The sequence below is a fragment of the Nestor notabilis genome, unplaced genomic scaffold (assembly GCF_000696875.1).
Source record: "Nestor notabilis isolate BGI_N333 unplaced genomic scaffold, ASM69687v1 scaffold4567, whole genome shotgun sequence".
Classification (NCBI taxonomy): Eukaryota; Metazoa; Chordata; class Aves; order Psittaciformes; family Psittacidae; genus Nestor; species Nestor notabilis.
Window position 1 is genome coordinate 12745 of NW_009934985.1, and position 27999 is coordinate 40743.

The following is a 27999-nucleotide window of genomic DNA, read 5'->3' on the forward strand; positions in this document are numbered from 1 at the left end:
ACCCAAGGTTTACCTGTGCTGGGTGTCCCTGCAACCACTGCCCCAAGACAGCACATGGGAAGATGCCACAGGTTGGCTGCAGTAACCTCATTATCTAGTTATTTAACACAGTCTCCTACACCTTGCTGGAGATCCACCACCTCCCCACATCCCTACAGCCACTTATCAGCCACCCCAGTGTGATGTGGGTGCCCCATGCCGCCCTGCAGCCAGCCCAGCCAGAAGCCTGCCTTTCCCAGTGCTGGGGTCTGCTGTGCAGAAGAGGCAGCTCCTAGCCTCTACTCTCCTCCCTTCTTGCTGCCCTGTGCTCTTCCCCACAACCACCCTGCCCTTCTGTCAGCTCGGCACTCACCTGTGTGCATGGCAGGCTCTGCAATGGCATCAGCAACACCCTGAGGGACAAAAACATAGGACTGTAGCTGGGGTGCAGCACCCCTGAGACATCTTCCCACCCACCTCCTGGATCCTCTTGCTCCCCAAGATACTGTCCTGGGAGGAGAAGCTGTCACAGGCACTCTGTCCTGAGCAAAACACATCTCCTGGCTGTGCCCAGGGAGCTACCCACAGAAGGGCCATATCTGCAAGCAACACAGGTGAGACCCAAGGCACTGCTACCAGGAAGGCATCCCTGCAAGGTGGCACAGTAAATACCGCCACTGTCACCAGTGGCTCTGGAGGGCTGGGGACAGCCGCTGCTCCTCCTGCTGCCCATCAGCCCTACAGCCAGCAGGGAGTGAGCACCCACACCTCAGCCGGCTCCAGCCTCAGCCTGGGCTGCTACCCCTGCCTAGCAAACACTCACCATGAACTAATGCAGCAGAGGTCTCAGCTCCTGCTGTTTGAGCTAGTGGCCTCTTAGCAAGGGCTGAGTGGGCACGAGACCATCAGCCACAGCAGCTCAGACAAGATGATAGGGTTTGCAGTTTGTATGATGCTCCCTCTGGCAGCAGCTACTTGCTCTCCTTAGTGCTCTCTCAGACCACATTTCATACTTCCCAGTCATGTTTGTATGACCCTCTCTGACCACATCTCATGACTTGTATGTGCTCTCTCTGACCACATTTCATACATCCTGCTCATGTTTGTATGACATTCCCCTTCCTGCCCATCAAGCTACCATGGTTGTAGCAGATAAACCTTTCTCACCTGTGCAGCAGAAGAAACTTCACCTGGAAAGTGAAACAGTGCCTGGTGAGTAGAGACAAGGCAAGCAGGCATCATCCTCAAACCCTGGCTGCCCTACCTTCACCCCACCTCTAAGGCACTGCCGCTCAGTCCCTCACAACTCCTCCAACAACAAAGAAGAGTTTGTTCCCAAAGCCAACACACCCAGACTCCTCTTCTGGCACTGCACAGAACCCAGGACCTTCTGCTTCAGCAGGTGCTGGTACAAGCAGTTGGTCACAATTCCCTCCAGCTGAGTTGGACAGAAGCCCAAGGACTGCAGTGCCAGGGCTGCCACACAGACCTGGGGTCCCAGTGGAGGCAGTCTGGCCAGCCACCACCAACCGCAAAGATGCAGTTGCAAGAGCCTGAAACACTCTACCTCCTCTCCAATGGCTTGAAGACGTGGTGTCTCATGCCCCAGGAACACCAGTAGGGCTGAAGAACACCTTGTATATTCATACGGATGTAGAAGCCTTTAACAGCTAGAAGTCCATCCATGGGGGCATGGCAGGACCTGTGAATTTGCCCGCCCTTGCTAGTGGCCCAGATGAAGCAGCTTTAAGCAGTGGACCCCACACTACCCTCTCCTGCCGAGATGCCAGGGTGGGGGAACGACTCCAGGATGCTCCCGCGCAGGCTGTCCTGCAGTTGCTGTCTCCTTGCCACCCAGTCCAATGTCCAATTGCTGCTCTCCCCTTGCTCTTCCAAGCTGAGAGGCAGCTCTTCTGCCTCGGCCTTCCTCATCGACAGACGGATATCAGAGCTGGAGTAGGTGTAGCCATGTCCTGCTGGGCAAATCTCCTTGAAGGCTTCTGTAAGGGAAAATCACATCAAAGCTTTAGAGGGCAGATGTTAGAAAGAGGCTGGTGCAGGGATCACCTGGCTTACCACACCGAGACGTGTGGGACATGTGGAAGAAAAGAGCTGAAGATGGACAGGCACATATGTGAACACAGGTACCAGTTTCTCCCATCCTGTTATTTTCTGGAGATTTCTAAGGGTTAAATCCTTATAGAAACACATCTGGGCTGCAGTGGGTGCAAGTTTTTTGCAGAAGGAATCTGCTCACAGGGTAGGGTGGGTTTTGAGCAAGCACTGAGTGGTATTCCCAGACACCAAAAACTAAATCCCTTCCTGGGTCAGCACTGCTAGGAAAGGATCATGCCACAGGAAGGTTTAAGCTGAGCAAGGGGGCAAATAAAAATGAGCCCGTTACCTTGGCACTGAGCACATCACTCAAGATGCTCTGCACAAACCACCTGAAGATTTTTTCCAGTCCTGAGGATTTCACTGCTTTCCCTTCCACCCAATCCCATGCTGAGATATGCCCAACTCATCCTCACCTGGCTTTCCTCCAAGCAGAAGGTGTACAAGAGACAAAATGGTTGTCAAGTAAAGCTAGGCACAGATGTGGCTGTGCTCTCCCTCTGGTACAGAGTGCTTTCCCGTCAGGGGGCTTCTCTGTCTTACCAGTATTATCCAGGTCTGCTTCCTGGGCTGCTGTACCCATCTCACAGGCCAGCATTTGCACCACTCAGCTCTGGGTCCTGCGGCCATCTGCGTGGCAGCATGTTCAGGCATGCCCAAACCCCAGTCTAACCAGAGAGGCAAAGCCAAGGTAGGAACGCTCACCTGAGCCGGGCACAGGGCACTCCTCGCAGTTCTTCCCCCAGCCCTTGCCAACGCGGCTGCAGCAGCAGATCTGCTGGGTGATGCGGTGGGACAGGGGGAAGGAGCACACGCCGCCAGATGCGGAGCGGTAACACAGCCCCTGCTCCATCGACACGGCTTTGTCCGCTGAAACACAATGGCAGGTCAGTGACAAAGGTCAAGCTCTGTGCTCCCCAGAGACAGTGGGGGACACTTGGTCTCTCCCCCTCAGGCCCTTCTTTGCCCATGCCTCCCAGCCTGTTCCGAGGGCTGCCTCAGCCTCTTCCAGCCTTGAGCCATCAGGCCATTCCCCCAGTAGGGCCAGCCACAAGCAAATCCAGCTCCCATGGGAACTCTCTCAACCCAGGAGGCTGTGTCTTCTACTGCCACACTGCAGCCACGTCCCCTCCAGGCTCCACAGGGGCCATTCTTCTCCATATCCATGGAGAAGAACAATGCATGAAGGGGACCCATCCTGCACGCAAGCAGGACAGCATAACTCAAAGGCACTTGCAAGAGATTGGAAGCAGGCTGCAGACTCCACTCAGCCATGGGCTCAGGCCCTGTCCCAGATCCCTTGATGCAGATCGAGGTAACCTGGATCACTTACAGATGCAGTGGCTACGGGATGGGTCCAGCATGGTGCCAGGCTTGCAGGTGCAGCGGAAGCTGCCTCGGGTGTTCACACACTCAGCATCTTTGCACAGGCCCTGCATCAAGCACTCGTTGATATCTGTGCACAGTGGAGAGATGTGGGATGTGGTGAGATGTGAGGAAACTGGGGGTGAACTGAACCCCCTACTCAGTGTCTCCCATTCAGGTGCCGCAGACTGAGGGTGTCTCAGCTGGGCTGCTGTCCGGGGCAGCCTCTGCACCAAGCAGCGTGGAGAGGACCTCTGTGGTGGCAGCAGTCTCACATGTGCAGCACAGAGCTTACTCACTGCAGCTGCAGGGATAGCTCATGAATGACTGCTCTGCTTTGCAGTCCTGTGGAACACAGATGTGGTCTCTACAGTGAGCCATCCTGGTTGTCCTTTTACCTGATCCCTGGTCCTGCTTGCATGGAACCATCATCTGCAGAGGACCCAGCACACAGGGAGGGCAGTGACTGATCCCCTCCAGAGGCACAGGGGTGGTGGGCCAGGCTGTGCCTCAGTGCTGTAGTGTCTTCTTCTAGGAACAGGTTGAACAAGCTGGAACTAGCCAAGCTTAAGCCCTTCCTCAACCTCTGGCTCTGCCCCTGACTCAGCTTTGGGAAAGGAAGTGGGCTTATCTCAGAGAAACACCGTCAGGCTCATCCATCAGGCTTGCTGTAAAACCTTTCCTACAGCACCACATAGGAATGCATGAGCTAAGCTGGACAAGACAGGGATTAGAAAAAGATGTATAAGAGGGAGCTATGGGCAGTTTTCATGGTGGAGAGTGAGGAGGAAGATCTCCTCATGGACTGATGTAGCTTTATATTTTCACTATAGAGCCTGGCCCAGAAAAGGCAGTGTACTGTTGAAAAGTGCTGTATCAGGAGGCATAAGCAGTGCAGGAAGAGCTGGATGGGAACATGGAGCAGCAGGAGTGGGATGAACTTCAGCACTACCCTGGAACAAATCACAGGAACATATGCTACAAACTGAGAGAGGGAAGCAGGAAGCGAGAGGGATGTGGGCACAGTCATTGCTCACAGGGCAGCTGTGAGCTGCCAAGACCAAGAAATGTCAATGTAATGTTACACAAAACGTGATGATCACACCAAACACTTTCCAAAGACACAGGGCAGTCCCAATGCCAGTGTACAAGGCACTGGTGAGACCTCAGGTGTCCTGAAAGCACCCAGTTATATTCTAGAGACTCTGTCAAGGTGTAAGGGGTGCAGAAGCGGGCTGCTGGAACATTCAGAAGAATGGAGACAGTGGAAGAGCCTGACTGAGGGCAGGTAGGCTCAGGAATGGCTTTCCCAGCACTACCTTATTCCTCAGAGCTGAAGCATTACTGCTTGGTGGAAGTGAAGGTGTCACACAGCCACCAATGACAGCTGGAGTTCAGGCGTAGTGACCTGAGAGGTCCTACCCAGTCCTGTGCTCTTAACCCGCTCTGTTCACCCCACTGACTGTCCCATAAACAGTAGAGACACACAGGGGCCATCAAGACCAGGTCATGATTTTCAGTCAATTGGAACTACCAATGCTACGGAGATGTGCAGCAAGCCAGGGAGGAGTGGGATCTGGCTGAGTATGTAACATAATGATTTCCTGCTCCATACCAAGCACAGGACAGAGCTCATGAGACCAACCAATGGCCAGACTCCAAATGTTCTGGGAACCCCACTCAAAGAAAAGGCTTGTCTCTCCAGAGGAGCCTCAGGGCTCATCCCTGTCACTCCCTGCCATGGTCGGAGCACCGTGTCTCTCCAACACACCAACTGGACAAGTGTTTGCCCTCCACATAAGCAAAGGGATTGAAGGGATTAGAGCCATGAGAGCACAAAACAAACAAGCACCAAGGGCTGGGCTTTATGAGCTTAATTTAAAAGTGGGTCACGTACATCCCAGCCTCAGTCCAACCCCCTCTATTCCACTGGCAGCAAAGACCCACACACAGTGGAAATCCCCGCAGGGAACAGAAGCAGGCAGGTATGCTCAGGGCTATGCACTCCTACCTCCTGCCAGGGACAGCTAGCCCACAAGAAAAGGCCTCAAGGACCACAAACCAAAATCCATGTTCTGTCTCAGCTGCTTCTTCCCACCCCACACAAGCCTGCTGGTGCTCCACAGAAAGAGCCAGGCTGGGACAGGCAGCCTGTGGTAGAAAGATGCAGGCTAGTTGCTGGTGCTTGGTGAGCAGAAAGGACCTGAGTCAGCAGCAGACACCAAGCATATACAGACAGTGCGGTGCTAGCGTGTGTCCTGTGCAGTAACTGCCGCACATGCACACCTCCCTACCACTGAGCCTCCAAGACAATCCTTGCCTCATGTCTAGCAAGCATATTACCCCTTCCAGTGCCATCCTTCTTGCTGGTCCCAGCAGCACCAGGAGATTCCCTGGCTGGGTCTGCCAAGCACTCCTCTCAACTCAGACTCATTGCAGCCTTGTTCCTGCCCAATGGGATGCAGCAAGAAAAGGAAAGGAGATCTGGCAGAAATAAGCCATTTGTTCCTCTGCTGGAAGACACCAGAGGCAATCCTTTCTGTCCATACAGAACAGAGGAAAGTGGGCTTCTGCCAGGGCCCTTCTCCAGTCATTCATCTGTGCTTTGATGTCAGCCTGCAAAACCAGAGCTCAGCTCCTTTCCAACTAAGCTTCTCTCCCACAGCCAATGGTCTCAGGAACCACTAGCCCTCGTCCAGGCCCTTGGCTCTCCTCCTACCTGGGCTGGCAAAAGAAGGCCCCATGTAGCCTCTCCTGCAGTCTATGAGCCAAATTGCTCACGCTGGACCCTGAAGTGCAGTGCTGGGCTTTCTGACACACACCCTGCTGCAACAGCAGAGATAGGAAAAGCACCTTGAGTCAGCAGAGTGTCTGCAGAATGGTACTTCTCTAGCCCAGCTTATGAAAGAGCACAGAGGCACAGATCTCTGGTTCATGCTTTTTCCAGTGCAAAAACATCTTCATAGCCAACTCTACACTGCCAGCTCCCTCTGCTCCTATGAGCCTCTCTCTGCTCCAAAGGGGACACAAATCTAGAGCACATGCTGCAGGTCTCTGCTTGCTTACACTGAGTCCCTCCAGCTGCTCTGCTCTTCCAACTCCTGTTCGATGTCTCTGGGTAGCTCCTCCTAGGTCTGTGGCCACATAAGGCATGAGATCTGAGCACCAAGAATAGAAGCTGTTGTGTTGTTGAAAGTTCTCCCCCAGGACGATGTGGGGAGGCTGAATCATTAATTAATTAAGCATGGTGGAAAGTCCCAGCTAACAGAGATGAGTCACTGGATTGCCAGCCCTGGATTTGCATGGCTGGTGCCCAAGCTCCCTGCTGTATCTTCAAGACAACACCTCTCAGCTTACTGCGAATTACAAGGAGGGACCCATAAAGTTCCACTTCAGTAAGAGCACAGAAAAACGTAAGCACTGTGGGTCCAAGAGATGCCCAAAAAACATTAATCAGACAGAAAAGTGAAGAGATGGCACCTTCCTCATGTGGAACTGAGGGACTGTGGGAGCAAGAAATGGACAGACCCCAGCAGTGTGGAGCAGTCAGGGCAGCCTGGCAGCATGGACAAGTGACACGGAACAGAAGGAACTGCTTTGATGGCACTCTACCTCTCGTAAATTAACAACTGAACAAGCTGACAACCTTCTTAAATGTTTTCAGGCAACGGAATTTCTGATGCTTCAGACTATGGCAGAAGTGTTTTTACACTCACACGTGTTGCAGAGCAACAACAAAGGTCCTTAGTGGCTCAGCAGGATTTAACAGGTGAGTTTTCTTGTGCTGGCCCCACTGACGATGCTTATCAGCTGAGCCATGCAGCCCAGTGTTACCTGGTTTTCTTTCATCCTTGATGAAAGCACAGAGATGTTTATACGTCACGTTCTTTGCAGATATGTATCAGGGAGTTAGATAATTGCATTTTACTTGGGTAGATACTTACAACTCTGACAGTGGATGTGGGAAGGAGAGATGTGTAAGCAGCATCCTTACCTTGGCAGTGGCTCCGGTTCAGCCTCTTGTATCCCTGGGGACACTCCACCTGCCCATTCTCAATCACAGGGTGTGCTGGGAAGAAAGCAAACAGTGTGGGATGTTAGCAGTGGAGCCAGTCGTCAGCATCCTACCTTCTCTCTGCAGAGGGGAAAGGGTCCTTACTCTGCCTTGGATGGGCCTCCGATGGCTCCCAGGGCAGAGGGAAATGTGGGAGCAAGCATATTTCCCAAGCAATATCTCTTGCTGCTTGGCAGGTGCCAACCTGGTGACCCAGAGCTGCTGCCTGTGCTTCATATCTATCACTATGTCACCCTGGCTCCTTCCAGGCCAGCTTGGATAGCCAGGTAGCATATGGCAAGGGACATCAGAGTGAGAGGAATGACAGAGGTCCTCGACAAGATGCTGAAGTAACAGCCCAGGGCCTGTTAATTACATTTCCCCCTTTTTTACTGCATGTGATTTCCTGTCCCAACCACTTTCCTAAAAGAAAATTTCAAATTTCTGCTTAGAATAGTTTTGTGGGTTTCAAAATGTCCTATAACTTGCACAATTAATGTCTCCTGATTGTTTAAAGGTAAGTAAAATATGGTCCATAAATTCCAAGGACATCAAATTTAGGCACCTTGTTTTGGAGCAAGGGGAAGTGAATATAGGAGGTGATGGGTTAGGAAGTGAGTAAGCATGGGGTGGGGTACGAAGAAGGGTGCTTTGGCTAAAGATGGGATTTTCCCAGGGTGGGGTTTCTTTTTATTTTCTGGACTGTACATTTGGAAACAAGAAGTGTGTGTTCCTGTCCAGCTGTATTCCCAACACTCCAATTCCTCCTGTTTGGCATCAGTAGCTCACATCCTGCTGTCATAGGTGGAAAGCCCTCCATGGCAATAGCAATAGTAAGGATCTGGCAGAATCTTAACACATCGCAGCTTTCAAGAACCAGGGACAAATTCAGACCATCCTTGCAGCAAGAGATGGTCAGAAAGAGCCTGCAAATTTGAAGAACACAAACAATGTGCTTGAGGCAGAGAACACACACATCCATGACTCTTTGTCCTGGTCCTTTGACCCCATAATGCAATTTAAAGCCATGCTAGGACACTCCTTAAAGGCAAAAGTTAGAGACCAGTCTCCTAGGATAAATGTACTTAGGAAATAAAAGATGGAAGAACAAGTCATTCCCCAGCCTGTACCTAGAAGAATAGAAAGCCTGTTTTCCCCAGGTATATTAAATGAAGCTACAAAGTTCTTGGGGTGCAGAGAGATCCTTAGCAGCTGGGTGAATGACTAAGACAAAAAAGTCTATTTGCCCCCTTCAAAAACTCAGTCATTAATTCTGATCAGTCCTTCTTTACTGCTCTAGGCAGACTCCACGTGGCACATGGTGTAGTGGTGGCAAAACCAGCCCCCTCCGTACCCTCCTTCCCTGTATCCTCCCCAGTCTGACATCTGGATGCTAGGGGCGAGGGGCATGCTGGTGATACTGAAAATCACTGGGTACATTTCCAACCTTCTGGGAAGGGGAAAGCAACCTCTGGCTCACAGGCTCCAGGCTCAGTGCCCCAGTGGGATTCCAGGTCCTCTCCCACCACAGCCTGTGGGCTCAAGGCTGCTGACAGGCATTAACTGTGCTTGGAAGCATCTGTCAGCTTCAGCACGATGTGATAACAGATGATGAAATGAAGCAGCATCGTTATGTGTGAGCTCTCCAATGGGGAGCCAAGCATGCCAGAGATCAAACAGTGATGACGTGTCAGAGCCCCACTCCCTCTCTGAAAAGCTTTGGTGGAGAAACAGATCCTACACCGACCCTCTGCCAGATGCTGCTGGAGAGTGGGCAAGGCAAAAAATACCAGTGACAGGGGTGAATGTGCAGGTCTTGTGCCACCTCAGCACTTGTATGACTTCAGCCTGCAGAAACCTGCAGCCCATTACTGCAGCAAATCACTTGTGAGGCTGCGGACAAATGCCTTAATTTTGAAAAGAAACCTGTGTTCCCTGGAAAAAACAACTGTAATGAAATGTGAGCAGACCTCTCTGTACCAAGGGTAACGAAGACAGTTTCTGAAGTACTGGATGGAGGCTGCTCTCTTTCTGCCAGGACCTGGCCGCAAGGGAAGACAGTGTGAGGCTGCAGGAGGATGTAAGCTATTAACTCCCAGCTTTGTACTTGGTTACTCGAGCAGAGGACCATTTCCTTCCACGAGTTCTTATGTTGCTGAACTGCAGTGGAGATGGCCAAAAACCTCTGAAAAACCAGCCTAGGACATCTGAGTTTCCTGCAAAGGGGATCAGCATCCACCCTCTCCCATGCAGCTGCTAGCAGTGGGAGAATGGCTTTGGAGGCTATTCCTCTGAAATCCAGCAAAGGGAAAAAGCCTATCGGGAGAGGGCAGAAACCTGCTAGCGTCCACAGCCAGAGAGGTCCCAGCCTCCTGTGTCTGTCTGTCTGCCTACACTCTCTCCAGGAAGGCGTTGTTCCAGAGCCTGAGGCTGGGGATGGAGCAGCTGAGCTGCATCTGTCGGGCAGAGGGATTTCAGGCCTGCTGAGAGAAGGGAGCTCTGGCTCCTGATTCAGGGGTGTGATTTCAGTGCCCTGCCGCGGGGGCACTTCAGCCCTGTGGGCACTGTGCCAAAGCTATGTGCTCACCAGGTACCTGCACACTGGGACTCACCCTTGGCTCTCCTCATCACTCTCTCCAGCTCTGCTTCATCCCACTGTCTAGTGCTGCTCTCTGCAAGCTCTGCAGGCACTGGGCATCCCTGGCGTGGCAGGGCTCACAGACCCAGAAAGGAGGTGAGCATGAAGCAACCACAGCCCAGGACTCCCAGCAGCACCTCTGTTCCAAGCTAGATCAATACTCGAGCACAGCAGATTAAGAAGGGAAATAAATGCATGGGAATTTGGCAGAGGGATTTTGCAGCATAGCAGGATGATTTAAGCAGCTAGGCTAGTTTTCCATCACTTCCCAGGAGAAGAGGCTTTAACTAAGGACCCTGATTCCCCAAACACTGAAGGCAGGACGAAGAAGCTCAGGCTGATGGTGAAGTGGAAAGAAACCGCTTCTAGTGGTGGTAGCCACAGGGGCCCAAATGAGGCAAGGTTTGTAGGGTGAGATAATACATTGCATTAGGCCAGCCAAAATCACTCTGTTAAAAGGGGAAGAGGCAAGCCTGCGGTCAGATGAAAAGTGAGGAAATGCTTGGCTGCTGAAAGCTAGCCTGTTTCTTTCAACTCTTTCCATTTATCATACAAAAAGCATTATCTCTCTGAGAAACATTGCGTTGCAGAACTCCTTTGCCACTTTCAGCACTCACAGACATTTCTGGAGAGCCTGCATCAGCCCCACAGAAGAAACCCCACCCTGGAGGGACACTGGGCATCTCCCCATGCCCGCAGCGGGCACAGAGCATGCAGTCAGGAGAGTGGCTGTGGTGCCTCTGCTTGCCCTGGGTTTTATAGCACGTGGGAGATGAAAGGAGCCAGAGTTCATGATCTCATGGCATCTGGGGGGGAGGCCAGTCACATCTCACACTGGTTAGTGTGAAGCAGAGATCAGCCTCTGCTGCAGAGAGCATCTCAGCTGCTGAACTCGATGGCAGAAGAGCAAAGCAGCCTGGACCCCACAGCAGCCTCCAGAGAGAGGATGTACTGGAGGTACCAGACCAAGAAGCAGGCAGGGCTGTGGCTGTGGGGATGAGCTGAGTTCCCAGGCAGAATGGACAAGAGGGAAAGGCGACAAATCCTTCAGCCCAGATCTGTCATGACTGCTCTCCTCCAGGTGGTCTGTGGGAGGCAGGCTCCAGCAAGCCTCTCTTCAATGCCCCAACAAAGGCTATGGTAGCAGGGGTGGTGAGGGCATGCAACACCGCTGATATGGAATACGAAACTAAGCCCTCTGCTCTACTCATGATCAGTAAAGATCTTCAAGGTGAAGAAGATGCTTGAAGTAAAAAGACTCTGGTGTTTGGGGTTGTTCAACAGAGAGAACCTCATCCTGCTCCCACGGTGGCTTTTATCTCAGACAACGCTACCTGTACCTAACCCGCACACACACTTTTGCAATACTGCTGCTGTGTGCTTGAGACCATGATGCTGCACATGAATGATGGGCAAAACAAGCACTCTGCAGAACAAGGCCATCCTGAAAATGCTGTGCTTCTCCAGTTAAGCATTGCTCTCTGTGTTACTGCCACAACCTTGCAGAGATTTCAGCTTCTTTCCCCACCTTCAGCCCTTCTTTACTGCCTCAGACAGACTCCCAGTGGCATATGGTGTAGCGGTGGCAGAACCAGCCCCCTCTGTAGCCTCCTTCCCATATTTCCAGGGCTTTTTTCCCTGTATCCTCCCCAATCTGATCACAAGAGCAGGCCAGGCAGTTGATTTTCAAGGGGCTTCCTGTGGCTGCTTTAGCGCCTGCAGGCACAGGGCAGGGGAGCCGCTCAGTGTTTCTGATGATGACGGCTCCATGGGTGAGCTGCCACCCCTCTCACGGTGGGAGGTCTGTTTGGGGAGTGCTGCAGACGCCAAGCCAGACATTACAAGATCCAACTTTCCAGTGAAATTCAGACTTTTCTCTAGGACAAAAAAAAAAAAAAACCCTTGAAAAAACACGGGGAGTGGGAATAAAAACAAAACAATAGCCTTCAAAGACTTGTTTCTTAATGCAGTTAAAACCCATAGGCAGGAGGAGAGAAAGCAGCCCAGAAAGATCTGCAGTGAGCACAGCTGGTGGGTGTGCAGCCCAGCCCATGCTCAGGCTGACTGCAGCCTGAAATAAGGGCCAAGGGGCACTGAAAAACCAGGACCTGGAAGATGCAGATTTACTGCTGCACCCAGAAAGTCCCCCAAATCCATACAGAAAGATAAGACTTGTAGCTCCTGGGAAGCACCAGAGATGGTGTCCACCATCAGTACAGGCTTGCCCTGGAGCGCTGCTGGCACAGATGTGTGTGGTCTCAGGGGCAGGGGGGACATGGAAGACAAGGGCTGTGACCCCCTCTGGGCAGAACTTTCTGCTACCAGTTTTCTTTTCCCCACATGCCTGAGAAGGACCAAGGCTTCAGGGAAACCAGTGTTCAAAGCCACACCTGCCCTGGGGTCTATGTTGACCTGTAGCTTGGGTCTTGCTGGTTTTAGTTTCCACAGACCATCTCTTGTTCTAGCATGTTTTTCTTCACAGACCACTGTATACCCTGAAATAGTATATGGCCCGGCTGGAAAGCAAGAGTAGCTCTGCCCAGCAGTATGCCTGCTACTAGCCCCACATCCTGAGCTTGCCATGAGACAGGACATTGCTTCAGTGCAGCTTTCTCACCAGTGCTGCTCAAACACCCTGTCAGTCCTTGAGCTTCCACCCAGTCACATCCAAGAGTCCCAACTTCAGCTGCTTTCTCAGCCTCCAATTCCCTTTTCCTACTGTCAGTCTTCTCCAAGTTTTACCTTCCAGGGAGCTGCTCCTACATCTCTGTTCTAGCTTTTCAGTGCTTCTCTGCCTCCTGTGAGTACTACTGACCCAGGAGGGTCACTGGATGTCTCCATCTCATTTATCCTATCTTTTAATGCAGCACATTTCATCCAGCCACCTTCAGCTGGAGGTGAAGGACTGCAGCCACATGACAGCATGCAGATGTCCTGCCACTCTCCATGGCCCTGCCTCTGGCTCATCTCTTTCTTTCACGGGTTGGGTGACAGCCTTTGTCCCAACAGCTCATGGAGCAAGCTCTCAGCTCTCCCGTTCTCCCAGGACTGTCTCTGACACATCCTGGGTGTCCCATCTTCAGCTCTCACTTACATGAAAAACAGCAAACTCCCAGTGACTTCCATAGCCTTCTTGATTATCCATCTCTGTGCCCACTTCTCTGAAGTGGCCTAACAATACACAATCTCCCTGCAGCAAACCGGGCAGCCAAAGGCCTGAGCAGAGCCTAAGGAAACCTCTGAGGCTAATGCAACATACACTAGAGAGAGTCCTGCCCAGGTCAACCTCACCTCTACCTTAATTCTGAACTCAGCTTTTAATATGTTCTCCTTAGGATGCAGATGAAGCATTTAAGTGCCTTGGCTCTCCTGATGCTGGACAACACACACACAAAATAGTGGGGATTGGTCATGACAGGTTTGCTCGGACAGCCGCCTGCCTCCGATTCTCCTTCTCTGATGTCTTTCTGCACACAAACACGTACCAAACATGAAAGCAGCAGTCGACAGAGACATCCGGACGTATCCAGACTCTACTAACAATCAGTGTCTCGGGCAGGCAGTCAATCCAAACAAGTTCTCCATTTGTCTAGCTATTGCCTGGCTGCACTTCTGTACATTTGTAAGTGTTTACACTGAACTAGCTTCTGCCATTTCTGTCTCTGGTTGCTGGAATTAAATTCCCAGCACTGTCAAGTCTGATCTGGTGCACGCCTCCCTGGGACACACGAGTGCAAGAAGTTCTCTCCAAAGACCACAGTGCCAAGAAGAAAGCTGGAAACATCCACTGGATGTGTTATCTCTGTGCACGAGACACCGGGTCACTGAACTACAGCCCAGTGACTTCGAGTGAGCACAATGCAAACCAGCAAGACTAGCAGACAGAAGGAATGTGAGTGTGGGATGTGGTCTATGGGCAGGAATGATGTGGAGTGATGACTTCACACTGGACAGGCAGGGACCTGGGAGCCCCGGCAGAGAAGGTACAAGGGCAATGAGTGGTCACAGTGCTTGATGGCTCCATTGGAGCAGTTAGATCACGGAGGAAGGACTGTTTCCATTGCTCCACACTGGGGCAAGACCTCATGTGAACACAGCATGCCAGCCACCTGGGCTTCTCATTCCACAGCTGGTCTCTCTTAGGCTGCCTCCATCGAATGTCTGCCCTACAGCTTCCTTCACTTGCACTGTGTGGTCTCCTGCATGTGGGGCTGGTTACAGGGCAGTCAATCAGAGGTAGCCAAAGGAGGAAGATACCTGCACACAATTAAAGAGGATGAAAACAGCCTCTTCAGCTAGCTTGAATTCCTGCCAAAATCAACAAGAGCTATTTGGTCTCCAAGGAGAAATTTTATTGCCCAAAGACAGAGAGACAGGGAATGGGATTTTCTTGTGGCACAGGAAGATGGAGACCCACAGGATGTATTTTTAATATCGCCATGGAATTAATCTGAAAAAAAAATCCAGACAAGCATTTGTCCACTCAATGAAGACCATCAGTGACAACCTCCCTTGAGTTTCAGCTGCTGCTGGGACACAGCACGTGCTGAGCTGTGGGACTGGGACCTGCGGGCAGCTAGGAGGTATTTCTTAAGTGCATTTGCTCTACTGGCTGGCTAACTATATGGAGCACATGGGGGTATTTCGTGCCTGTTTTCATGTCTTGGAAGCCTCTGATTAGAGACACATTTTGAAGCCTGAAGATCCAAGTCCAGCAGAACAAATTACTGCTGGAGCTCTGGCTGCTGAGTGATACCTAGCATCCTGTTTGGAGAAAAGGAAAGGAGATGCAGAGATTTTGCAGCCATTTGTAGACTAACCAAAGTGTTAAGCATCACCTTCTGCTTCCTAATGGGGGAGACCACAGAGAGACAGGGTAGGAAACGGGGAGACTGGTGTGGGATGGGGAGGAGAAAGCAATGACTGCGGATGTGAAGGTCAGGGACAATATGGCGAGGGCTGAGGCCTATCTGGGGCATTTCTTTGTTTGTGCTGAACTGGAGACCCTGTGGTGACCCCCATACCACATGTGCCCATGGCTCCCTTGGGGTCGGCATATGGATGAGGTCAGGCAAGCAGCAGCATGGCCATAGCAGAGCCATGAAGAGCCTGAAGATGATAGCAATCAGAGTTCCTCAGATCTGCGCTGGGTTCCAGGATGCTGACAGCCTTGTCTGTGATTGTGAGGAATTTGGCTCCAGCTAGCCCTACCCCTAGCTGTGGAGGAACCAAACTGAGGGAGGACAACGAGATGCAAACAGCTCTTGCGAGCGTGTGTATGAGCAGTTGGGACAACCTCTGGGCAGAGCTAGAAGGCAGCAACATCACGCTTGCACAAAACCTGCCACCCTGGACACCTCCACTCTCAGCCTCCTAGGCCATGGTGTCTGTCTGCTTTAGTCCTTTGATCCAGTGAAGGCATGTGAACAAGCAGCCTGGCAGTGATGAAAGGGGGCAGGCAGGCAGAACAGAGGTGTGCAGCTCCCTGCCTGCATTGCACTGGACACGTGCACCCTGCCCTGCACCGCACTTGGTCAGCTCTGGCTGCCGGAGCCACTGTGCCCATGGGCTGCCTCCCCCCAGCCAGGAGCCCTTCAGCACAGCCTCTCTACCACAACACAGGATGAGGCCACAGCACGAGGGGCTGTGCCCGTCACGGAGCACCCTGAACAAAGCAGATGAGGAATCCCCATCTCCTGCTGGATCAGTCCGTCCAGCTCCCAAGCACAGTAGAAACAGAGCTGGACGCCCATGCCTCTGGAATGGACCGTGGGTGCGCTCCTGCCAATTGTTTGATGTAGTGTTATTTCCAGAGCCCCTGCCAAGCCCGTGTCGGGCCCAGAGCAAGCCCGTAACTCTATAGGGCCGAGTCTGCAGCCTCCTCCACCAATCTAGGACTGCCCCTTCTAAAAGCACGGCTGCTCTTTTCCTGTTTCTCCCTCTGAGAGGGGCTAGCATGGCAGGAATTGCTGACTGTGCTGGAGCTTCGCAGGGGCAGCCTAGGGAGAAAAAGCTGGGCCTGGACCCAGGACGCAAACCAAAGTGGTGCTTTAGGGTGCATGGGCTGGGGTGGAAGCCAGCACGGCCCTGCAGACTGCCTTGGACACACTGCCCATCCCTGAGGTCCTCGGGCACGGGCAGGGGACCCACAGCTCTGCTCTGTGCCTCCTCGGCTGCCACCAGGCAGCCCGGGCATTTTTGCTTGCCGATGGTGCTGGCCATCGCTCTCATTGTCCCGGCCTGCGGCAGTACTCACCTGGCCGGGGCGGACAGGCCAGGCACCAGTCTGCACCCCAGAAAAGCCCCACGCTGCCACAGCAGTCCTCCAGCTTGGTCAGCCCTGGCAGGGGGTTGGTGCACTGCAGAGAGAGGAGCAGAGGATCAGAAATTTGTGGGACAGGGAGGGGATGTGCGCGACCGTCTGCTGCGGGTGGCTGGTGCAGCAGCAGCAAAGCCAGCATGGGGAATGACAGTTTGGAGTCAGAGGCTGGCACAGCCCTCTCGGCACAGCTCCGCACTGTGGGATGTGGATTAAGACAGTAAACAGTTGTGCAGACAGAAAAACACAAGACTCCCTCAACCGCACCCCTCAGAGGGGAAAGGGACATCAAACCGAGCAGGAGATGAACCAGAGATGATATCACCCAGCAAAGCCCTGGGATCAGCCCCATGCCTGGCTGATTAGCCAGTGAAATGGGTGCACCACTCAAGCCCAGCAGGAGCTTGATGTCAGGCACTTTCCTCTGCTTTAATAAGCCTCTCCTTCCCCCCTCCCTTGCCCCCCCGGCAAGGGCCTCTGGATTACAGGCTTCCCCGATAGAGTGGAGCCGCTGTGGCCCACAGGCCGGAGCTGGCCCTGGTCCAGGTGTGTGTGGCCGCCTGCCCAGTGCTCACATGCCGATCGGCTCGGCTGCGGCGGAGCTGGGAGAAGCAAGCGCTCCCCGCTGGGCTCCTCACCCTCTCCTGGGCACGCCATCACCCTGGCTGAGTGAGGTGCGAACGCTGCAAGGGTACCCCCTACCGACCCCCCTACCCCCCCCAGAGCATTTCCTGCAGCATCTCTGGAGATCCATGAGCATCTCCATGCACCATCATCCACTCCTGGGGCAGAGACCTGCTGTGTCCCCACAGAGGAGCTTTTCCAGCCCCAGGGGCTGATCTCATTTACTGTTGGGAATGGCTGAGAACATATCCTGCTAGAAATGGCGGGATGATGGAGCGACTGAAAGGACAGCACAGGAACTGGGAGCAGCCCTCGAGAAAGGGCATGGGGAAGTAGGGAGGGGGCTAGCTCCCAGGCTGCCCATCAGGGTGAGACCTCACTGGGCACGAGCTGCTCCGGGAAGCTCACAGGTGTTCCTGTGGGTGCCAAAAACATCCAATGCTTTTCCAGTGATGCAAGAGAAACACATGGGGCAAGACAAAATAAGAAATCACGATGACTGTGGGACAGGGGTGAGAAAGCCCCTCACGTGCATTTGCTTCCCAAGCCCCAGCCAAGCTGCCCAGAAAGGCATCGTTCCATGGAAATCAGACTTTCATTTATCGTCTGAGAGGGAAAGGAATTTTCCTATGTTTTATACATTTCCTACAATAATCGCAGAGCGTGCCTATAAATGTTGCTATAAATAGGGCACTCTTTTTAAACGAGACTGTGTGTGAAAGCCATCAAGTCTGGGCTGCGCTGCCCCAGGGCACAGCCTGGTCAGGGCAAGGCAGTGAGGCCTCCCTGCGGGGCCAAACCACAGGATTTTCTTCCCAAGTACTAACACATTGCTGCCTGTGACCTCAGCACCTGGGTGATGCCCATGCTGATGCTGAACAATTGAAAGGCTATCCTTCCTGCCCCATAAGCCAATGCACCCACACTCCAGAGTAAGAAACGTATCTACACATACACCAGCACTCGAATGGGTGACCTCTTACCTGCCCATGGAGAGCCTCCCGAAAGCACCTCCCCAGCAGCCCTGGTGCTCTCTGCTGCTGCTGGCTGCTCTCTGTGGCAATGCTGTTGCTGTTCCCGTGGGCATGGGTGTACCAGGGCATGGCAGACAGCTGAGGCACCAGGACTGCCTCCACGCTGTTCTCCTCAGACACCTCTGCATCGCCCCGCACTCTGGCCACCTGGTGAATCTGCACAGTGGCTTCTGGAGGGTGGTTGATGTGGACATTCACCAGGGAAGGGTTTAGGGAAGCTGGAAGATGAGTTTATACAACAGCTGTGACAATCTGGCAACAATTTGGCACCCAAAGAGCATCGTATCATCAACAAAGTCACAAAAGGAGGACAGACAGAATGACCCCAACAAGGAATCTAGTAAAGGAAGACTGCATCTAAGAGAAGATACTTCTCTGCCCAAAACCTGGACAAACCTATCGAAAACTTCCCCCAGCAGCCTGAGCCCTTTGGAAACCAGGGAAACCACTTTTGTAACAACAGGGCCTGAAAAGGCAAGTGTAGGAGGCAGTGGCCTCCTTGGGCCTGTGAATGAAGATCTGAGGCGCACCCAAGGAGAAGGAGGAGAATGCAGGGTCTGGAGTCACCAGCCACGCTCACCCAGCTGGTTGGACAAGGGCAGGGTGTACGTGGAGTGCTTCATGGGGCTGCCAGCCAGGGTCTTTGGGGCTCTTCCTCCTTGCTTCTTCTCCAGAGAGGGAACAGGCAGGTGGCAAAACTTCCCCGTGGAGTTGGAGGGGCACCAGCACTCATCCCGGCCCACACAGCGCCCTCCATTTAGGCAGGGGATCTGGCAGAAGTCTGCAAGGTAAAGAGAGGAGAGAGGCCCTGCTTAGCAAGACACTGACACACTGCCTCTAGCCAAGGGGCGGCTGGGGAAGGCCAGGCAGCTGTATCTGTGCCAGCACTAGTGCCATGGTCCTCAAGGAGCAGGTCCAGCTCTGGGCTGGGGTCAGCACTGCAGCCTGGAGGCAGCCTGGGGTCCCTGCTCTGCACCACCATCTTGCCCAAGCTCTGCTCAGGAATGGAGTAATGGGTTGAAGATGATGGGCTCTGGGACCACAGCCAGCCTGAGTCACCCGCACTCTGCGGGACAGCCCCCCACAGCCCAGGTTGTGTTGCTGGCACAGGAGGATTCCTCGGAGTGGGACAGGAGCTATGGCAGCTGCATGAGGCCAAGTCAGCACAATTCCTTCTCTCCTGCATCCCCCCTTCCCCACTTGGCAGGGTTTTTACTCCCAGCCCAGAAGAGAGCTCGGCAGGGATGGGAGATGCAGAAGGAGAAAACAGGCAGAGAGCCACATCCTCAGAGCCTGTCTCCTGGCCAGCCCTGGCCCTGCAAGCAGCTCAAGTGGGAGAAGTGTGGAGTGGGACAAAAGAATCGGGAGCAATTCATCTGCACAGACTCAGGAAACACATCCACAGATGAAACCAAAGTCATGGCTTTTCTGGCCTCATCAGATGCCTGCAGCAACCCAGAGCATCCCTCAGTGCAAGCAACACTCAAGCAAGGCATGGGATTCCCTGACACATCATCCTGACTCATTTCAGCATGAGCTGCAACGCTGCTGCTGCACATCCCTGGATGGCTTGTCAGGTTCTTGTCAGGTTCATGCCAGGGGCTGAGCTCCCACTCTGCTCCAAGTTCATTTGCTCAAGCCCAGCAACCAGTTTTTGGACTGGTTTGGACCATCTTTGGACTCAGATGAAGGCAGAAATTCCCATGACCCCTGCATCAATTGGTGTCCACAACAGCCAGACTTTGCATCCTCCCACTGTTACACGAATGTGAGAGTTAAACAGGCTTCCAGATGTTAAGTCCCACCAGGTCCTGCAGGCTGCTCCCACCAACTGGCTCCAAGAGGATGCGCCCAACCCACTACTGGGCATCCCAGTGACCTGATGAGCAATCCCAGCAGCAATAAAAGGTGAGCAAATGTTTCAGCAAGCCTGTTTATAAGAACAGCTTGCAACCTGCAGCCAGCTCTCCTGGCTGCCACGTGAGTGAAAGGAGAGAACAGGAGGAAATTAGGTGATGAAAGTCAGCCCCAAGACTGGATGCCAACAAAAGCAGTGAGCTGGCTCTGACAAGGAGGGGGTGGTGAGGCTTGGCTGCAGGCCTGACTCAAACACACGCACCCCCTCTACCTGGGGTGTCATGGAAACAGAAGTGGCTTGCCCAGGAAAATAGAGCAATAAGGCAAGGTCTGTCTTTCTCCTCCAGAGACAAGTAAGCCCCAAGGACCCCAGGAGACATCTTCCAAGGCACTGAGAGGCCATCTCTTCCCATCACTACAGCAGCCCAAGCTCTCAGTCTGTAAAGGCAGGGAAGGCAGAAGGAGGAGAGTGGGGAAGCAGGAAAGAAGGCGGGCTGGAGCCTCTGGGTGCTCACAGATGCGGAAGCCAGATTTGGGATCGTGGTCGTGCCCTCCTTGGCTATAGAGAGTGGTGGTGTCTCCTTTCTCACAGCTGTTGTAGCAGCGCCCGCTCCGGCACGTCTGTTTGCAGATGGTGGGTGTGAAGACGATTTTTATCTTCCTAATCTTCTCTGTCAGGTTGGCCCCTATGAAAGAAAAGGACAGTGCTAAGTGGAAACAGCATCTTGAGGCCATGGGGCTGGTAATTCACAGCTCAAGCTCCAAAGCATTCTCAGAGCAGGGAGAAGTCTGTGTCCCTCCGCAGGGCAGTGTGTCTCTTTGCCCCTTGCTCACTCCAGCCTGCCCTCTGCTCCTGATGCTCTTAGGATCAGTAAGGGTTTGTCAATGCATGAAAAATGGCAAGCAGCATGCTCTGCCTGCTCATCTGGGAGTGGCACAACTCTCTATGAAGGGACATACAAGGACTAACTCCAGTATAAAGGGTGTTTTTCTGCTTTGGGCAATATTCCTTCTACAGCCATGTCAGCAGCCAGGAGACTGGCTGCCCTTAAACCACTGGAAGACTTCCCACATGAACAGACACACCGGTATCCATGAAAGAGAGTACAGGGCTTGAGAAAACCAGTATCTCCCTACAGGTGTCCCCTGGCTTCCTGCAGTTACTTGTGGTCCCCTTCTGGACCCTCACCAATCCTCACATTAGATACATGGGGAAATCACACTCAGAGCTCTCGGGGGCTTGCAGAAAACATGCAACAGACAGAACTGTTGTTTAACCATGAACCAGCTGGCTTGACACCAGAGCCCTCCATCAGAGCCCACCAACACAGCCGTCTCTGTGGGTGCCTCCCTTGCTGTGCTCAACCCCCACTATCCCATTCAATTCCCACTTTCAGATCACAGCTTAACTTAGGCTCACTGTCCTACTCAGAAGGGCTAAGATGCCACACGGTGCCTCGTTGGGGAATCATGGCTTCCGGGGGAGCCCAGCTGCAGAAGACAACTTGCATCTGTCCTAGCCGTGGAGGTGCTGAGGCTCAGCAGCCTGGCGTGATCCCTGCTCATGTCAGAAGGCACCATGGGGGCAGCCAAAGGGAAGAACTAGATGCTGGTTGCACAATCTGACCTCAAGGGCTGCTCAGATTGAGGAGTAAGCTCGGAGACACCATTCCTACAGACTGAGGCAATCCCCCTGACTGAGGCACCATGCTGGGGTGATGTTCAACACCCCTGGGAGGCATCTGTCACATCCCCCTGGCTTCTCTCTCCTGCTGTCAGCATTTTGCTTCCCTGATTTGTCCTCCTTTGGTAGGGTCTCTTTCTTCGTCAAGCTCAGCAATACCCACACTGACCTTCCCTTTCCATCTGATCCAGCAACACAATCCTGGGAGTCAGGTTTTCTTGGGGATCCCCACCTCACACTATTGCCCTTCCCCATGACACCTCTGAAACAGTGACAGCCCTGGAGGCCTTACCCCTTTCAGACACAGTGTGCTCCTGGGAAACCACGTGAGGCCCAGAGCTGCTCTGCTCATGTCCATTCCCATTGGGAAGTGCATTAGAGGTGAGCTGGCCATTGCTGGCTGGGTAGCGCTGGACTGTCCGTGAGGGCCCTGTGTGCTGGGGGCGGACAGGAGAGCCAATTCTGCTCTGAGTCCTGTGGAAGAGAAAAAGTGAATCAATACTTCTCACGAGTAACTGCACTGACCCACAATGCCCGGCCACCGGCATACCCTGTGGTAACCTTCACTGCCAAACTGCCTGAACCCTAACCTGGACACAGAGCTCTGCCTACCTGAGCGAGGTCCCACTCCTCACCTGCTTTCAGTCATCATGATGGCACCATTTCACTCTAGGGACCATGCCCCATGCTCTGAGCCAGGCAGCATGGGTATCACCAAGATACCTTCTCTGTCCTTGTCACATCAAACTGCCCCACCACAGGGATGCCCCAGCTGCCTTGAAGAACCTTGGCTGCCCGTCATACTCAAGGGCTGCTTCTTCCCCCACCACATCCCTCCCCCGGCAAACACAAGCAGCTCCAAATAAACTTGTTCTTATGTTCTTTCATAGGATCTACCTTCTCTCCACAAAAGCAGCACTGAAAAACCACCAAGGCAGTCAGAAGAGAAGACACACCAAGCAAATGAACAAAACTTGGCCCATGAGCATCACAAACAAGAGAGAATGACCAAGAACTCAAGCCTGTAAGCAGAGTTATAACTTTCTGCAGTAAGTGCATTTATGGCTTCTGGTGTTTCCTGGGGACTAAGCATGGAGAAGCCATCCAGCTCATAAGGTCACACTTCTTACACCATGGAGACTGCTGGGCATTAATGCACTCTTTGCATTAAACCAGAGAAACAGCAGATCTTGCTTTAATGCCCTTGCTCCCATTCCCTTTTACTAAATGGCAGCACTAAGCCCCCAAGAGGGTGCTCTGTGCTTAGCAGCAAATGCCTCCCTGACTCTAACCTGCACTACCTATAAGGAAGAAGGCCTTGGTACCCCAGGGACCAAAACAGATGGCTGCCCATGTGCCCCTTGAGTTTCTTTGAAAGTCCCAGCTTGGACTGCTCAGCAACCTAACCCTTAAGTACTGACAGGTTTTCTGCATACCCTATCCAACACCTCCATCTCTGACTGAATGGCTGGGGCAAAGAGGCTAGCTCTGTCCCACCAAACTGCCCAGAGAGGTCCCTCCCATTTTACATTTTTTACCATCTTCCCTGTGAGAGTCAGCACAGGGGAGGTGTTACTGTGTCTACAGGGAATACAGATTTCTAAACCCAACAAGACTGGATGATCCAACAAGAGTTGGCTGACAGCAGATCTGGCTTACTGACATTCCTGGCTTGGAATAACAGTAAGATGTGGGGAGATGGAAAGGGAGCTAATGCTGTGCTGGTGTTCAAACAGGTCAAGCACAATACACAAGGTAACTGTCAGCCAGCGAGCCCGAAATCAGCCCTGAACAACACAATGGAAAAGATGACGCAGAGGTCAATAATTGGGGAACTAAAGGGAAGGAGTACAGAAGTGAGGTCAAATCAATGGGGTATATGCAGAATCACTCTTGTCAAAGGAGTCTGGTTGCATAACTTGATAGAAATTACACACATGCACACCTACAGGCTGAGAGCCCATGCTATTTGATAAAAAACAATAAACAGGGCAGTACAATGTCAATCAGGCACATGTGAAATGAATAACAAACTGGCTGTGTGACAGAACACAAGACGCAGTTGTCACTGGGGAGGGAATTAGATGGGTTCCAGGATGATCGGTACGAGGCCTGGCACGATTCAAGGATTTCGTCTGGAAATAAATATTTTTATTTCGAAATAAACATACGATCGACATTGATAATGTGTGCTGCTGACACAAAAATTTGCAATGTGGTGTATCGTGATGAGAACAGAGCAATCACACAGAGCAGTTTGGATCACTGTGGAGGGCAAATCCATCCAAGCAATATGGGATTTTAATGGAGCCAAATGCAGAATTACACTTCTATGAAGAAGGAATGCAGGCAGCAGCTGCAGACAGGAGACGATCCTGGAAAACAGCAATTCTGAAAAGATTTCTGGGGTAATGACGAGCAGCTAAGTATTAACTGTCAGTTCAATGCCCTGACATCAGGGCAGTGGAAAACTGCAAGAATAGGGTGGTATTTTTGCCTCCCTACACATCCTCATCCCAGCAGGGTGTATGTATTTTAAAATAGCACATCTAGCTCTGATGTGAAGTATGTCACATCTTCTAAGGGATGTTGAAAACTAGAGACGATATGGAAAAAAAAAATAAAAAATTGGAGGGCTGATGAAATGCCTTTCTGTAAGAAACCTAAAGTATTCCATCTCTTAAATTTAGCGAAGAGAAGATGAAGAGGTACTCTGATTACAGGGCACAGGTTTCTCCACAGGGACAAAACACCAGGTGTAAAGAGCCTTGTAATCTAACCAAGAAAAGCAAATCATGAAACAATATCTGCGAAACAAAGCCAAATGATTCCCTACTACAAGTCATGCCCACATGCAGCAGTATAGCCGTTTTCCTTTTGCAGAATCACCCCTGGATTCCTCAACTCCCCATACCATTGCTTCAGGAGAGGAAAATGTGCCACTGGGAAATACCACTGCAACAGTGCAAATATAACTAAATAAAGATGCATAATTTGTGCTGTCCTGGAGGTGATTTTAGATATCTATTGATTTATTGTTTCTGTATTTGATCTGTAGAAATGCAAGAATGAATGGTTTTATCCCACAGACAGGAGTCCCTGGTGCAGATACTCATTACCTAATTGGTTCTAATACAAGAAAACCTTGAAAATGAGGGCTGAGCTGCTGGGAGGAGTACTGAGAAGCAGCAGCACAGGTAAGCCATGCAGCTGGACAAACACCCAGCTTTGCAGGCTGAAGATTCATACACTGTTTGAAGTCTGGCTACAGGTCACTCAGGGATGGAGACAGAACAAGTGGGATTGGTCAAAGAGCACAGATGGATCACAAAATTACCACCTGCTGATAAAAATCTTTGTTGTCTTGTAAAATCAAGATGCAAACTAGGATGAGGACAGCAAACAGCACTTGTTTTTCAATGATCGGCAAGACTAATCAAAATAACTGCAGAGAAGTGCATTTTACATCAGCCCTACCTCAGTCCCTATCAGCCTCTTTCAGAAGCTCTCCTGAGATACTGCATAGTACCACCTACCCCTGATGGCCACAGGAGCCAAGCGTGACCTGCCCACACATTCCTGAGCTACTAATTCAGCCCTGCTGCTAACAAAGGATCTTCTGATGCCTGCTACCTACCACTTTTTTACCTGGTGTGCTACTGCTGGTTTTGTTAGTGTCAAAGGAAAAGCTGTATGGAGCTTTAAGGAGGCTAGGTAAGAGCTACCAAGACCTGGAAGCTCAGGCACATGTGTTCTCTGATGACAGACCCTAAGCATAGTCCTATGGGTGAATGTGGCTGGGGTTCCAAGCTTTTACTGCATATATGGAAGCACCCAAGGAAAAGAAGTGAGAGTTCCTTAGCCCAGCAACACTAACTGTCCTAGTGCTGGTCACTTGAGGGCAATTTCAGCCCCAAGTTCTGAAGAGTTACTGGGTAAAGGTGACCAGTGGCAGAAGACAGGGAAATATCAGCTCCTGTGCTTGAAAATACCCACATCCTATCTGTCCTTGAGGAAGGGAACATGCTACATGCAAGTGGCAGGGCTTGGCTGGGCACTAACAATTGCCTGCCTGAAGGAATTCCATGACTTGGCTTTAGGGACAATTCCTGTCATTCCCAGGATTATCACATTTTGTAAAAAGAAACCTGAAAAAACAACATACGAAGAGGTTTAAATAAAATAATAATTAGCATTTCAGTTACCAAAAGAAAAAAAAAAAAGAAAGGATTATATGCACTTACTGTGAGGGGCAGTGCCAACTTCACAAAGGAAAAATGATGGAGGAACATTACTCCATGACATGCAACACTTGAGGAAGAGCCATCCTACTGGGATCCTGTTGGCAAAGCATCCCAGTGTGTGCCGCAGTGGGGGGAGGCAGATTTGCTTTGAATTAATTTGTTTGGTTGGTTCTATTCGAGGCAGATGAGCTCTGGGATTTGTGGACTGAGTTGAGTAACACCATCCTACCCCAGGCCACAGAAATCAATGGCAAAAGCATCTTTCCATCTCATTTTGTCAGTCCCAATCCATCCCCAAGTCACGCCAAGCAGCTGGCTCATGGTCAGGGAATACAAAACATAGCTTTTCCCTTCCAGACCTTCAGTGTTAGTCTCTGCTGGGCAGAGGGGGACTGGCTTGCTTGGAGGGTCTCAGGAATTGAACCTGAGCTCACCACATCAGTACACACCTGGCCAGAAGGCACCAGCAACCTCTAACCATTTGGTGGATTTTAGTATGTTTGGCTGGAGCTTGTCCAGTTCCCAGGTACCTGCATTGCCTCAAGTTCTCTCACTGGTGTGGTTGTGCTAGGGGTAATAGTAAGGATGGAAAATAGATGCAGTGGCTCCAAGTAAGCAGACTGGAGAACTGTCTGTGCCTCCACTGCTCAAAAAAGAGGCACTGAAGGGACAGAAGAGGTTGACACCTCAAGCACTGTGTTCCAGGACTGTTGAAGTCCCAAGGCTTCACATTGATTCAGCCTTAGCCTCCCTCAGCACAGCATTACTCAGTTCCACTCTACCAGCCAGGCACATGGCCAGCACAGATCTCTGCAAAGAGGCAGTGGTCTCTTCCTTTATGGCAACCACCTGCCAAGCAGCTGGTTTCCCTGTTCTTCATCTGTCAGAGCTGCTGACAGCTTTCTCCATGTCAGGCACAGCCTGTGGGGCAAAACCAGCATGCAGATGCCTAGGACCCCTCTCCTTCTAGGCTGTGCTGGAGTACTCACCTCTGTGGTGTCAGGCTAACAGCAGCAACAGCCATGGGGAAAACCCTGGTCAAGGAGGTGGAGGGAGCAGCATTCTTCCAGTAGAATAGATGTGTGTGCTCCTGCTGATCTTTACCAGACTGATGTCTGAAAGATCACTGGCACATGGACAGTTTCGCTCCTACAGGCATTAGGCGCTAATCAAAATGAAAAGATATTCGAGATGGGACGGAGCTGTGTAGACAGACTGATCCACATCTGCAACAGTAGATTACTACCCACCAGACTACCCGACAAGCACTTTTAGCTGCCCTCTTCTGAGGCACAGATCGAGGACCTGGACTCCTCGTAAGCCCCCAAGGACACATGCCAGGAGAAACAATGGAGACCTGGTCCCTTACATTTTAATGTGACACATACCTGCACGATCCAAATGACACCTGTATGACATCTAACAAGGGACATCCACACCTGCCACTGCATCTCTGTCTATGTATAAACGCTTTATTTTAAATAGGCTTGGTTACCGGTTACACTCTGCTCTATATTTACTTTGGAGACAGAAGGCCAGAGGAAGTACAAACATGTTGTATTCCCTGGATATAATGGTTCTCCTGCCCAGTCCCACCTGAACCTGCAAGGTGTCTGTTCCTTGCCCAGAGGAGGTGAGGGGTATCTCTCACCCTGCTGAAGGCAGCAGGCAGAAGGCTGAGCTGGCAGGCTCCCAGCAACCACACAGATGAATGTGAGGACCTCTGTTTTCTAAATCAACCATGGTTTTTCTTTAAGCCTGCAATTTCAAGACTAGGTACACAGAACCACCATAACCAAGTCTAAATCACCGACAACATGGGTTCCAGAAAACAATACTGGTTTTCTAACTCACTGTATATAGAAAGCATTTTTTCAAATCTCTCATCATCTTTTATGATCTATAGTTTTCTGGGTAAGCGAAAGCTCATGGAATCCAGGTGGGCATACAGCTGTGGCTTCTCTTAGTGACCTAAGGCCAGGCATCCTCCTCGTGGCTGGAGGCAAAGGTGGCAAACTCTTCAAAGCACTTCTCTCTCCCCAGCAGCAACACCTCAGCCTTTCCTGGATTTAGCTTCTATGAACCG

At 51.7% G+C, this 27999-nt stretch overlaps 1 protein-coding gene across 1 annotated transcript in view; it reads right to left on the reverse strand.

Moving 5' to 3' along the window:
- Nucleotides 1-27999, reverse strand: part of LTBP2 (latent transforming growth factor beta binding protein 2) — a gene marked incomplete at both ends in the record, with an annotated part of 59672 nt that overhangs the window by 12734 nt on the left and 18939 nt on the right. The window contains 11 exons of the mRNA XM_010017594.1: nt 353-392; nt 1147-1169; nt 1749-1979; nt 2800-2964; nt 3428-3550; nt 7454-7528; nt 16408-16510; nt 18078-18346; nt 18709-18909; nt 20501-20671; nt 21962-22143. Of these exons, the coding sequence (XP_010015896.1) occupies nt 353-392; nt 1147-1169; nt 1749-1979; nt 2800-2964; nt 3428-3550; nt 7454-7528; nt 16408-16510; nt 18078-18346; nt 18709-18909; nt 20501-20671; nt 21962-22143 (1583 nt within the window). The remainder of the gene's footprint in view (nt 1-352; nt 393-1146; nt 1170-1748; nt 1980-2799; nt 2965-3427; nt 3551-7453; nt 7529-16407; nt 16511-18077; nt 18347-18708; nt 18910-20500; nt 20672-21961; nt 22144-27999) is intronic.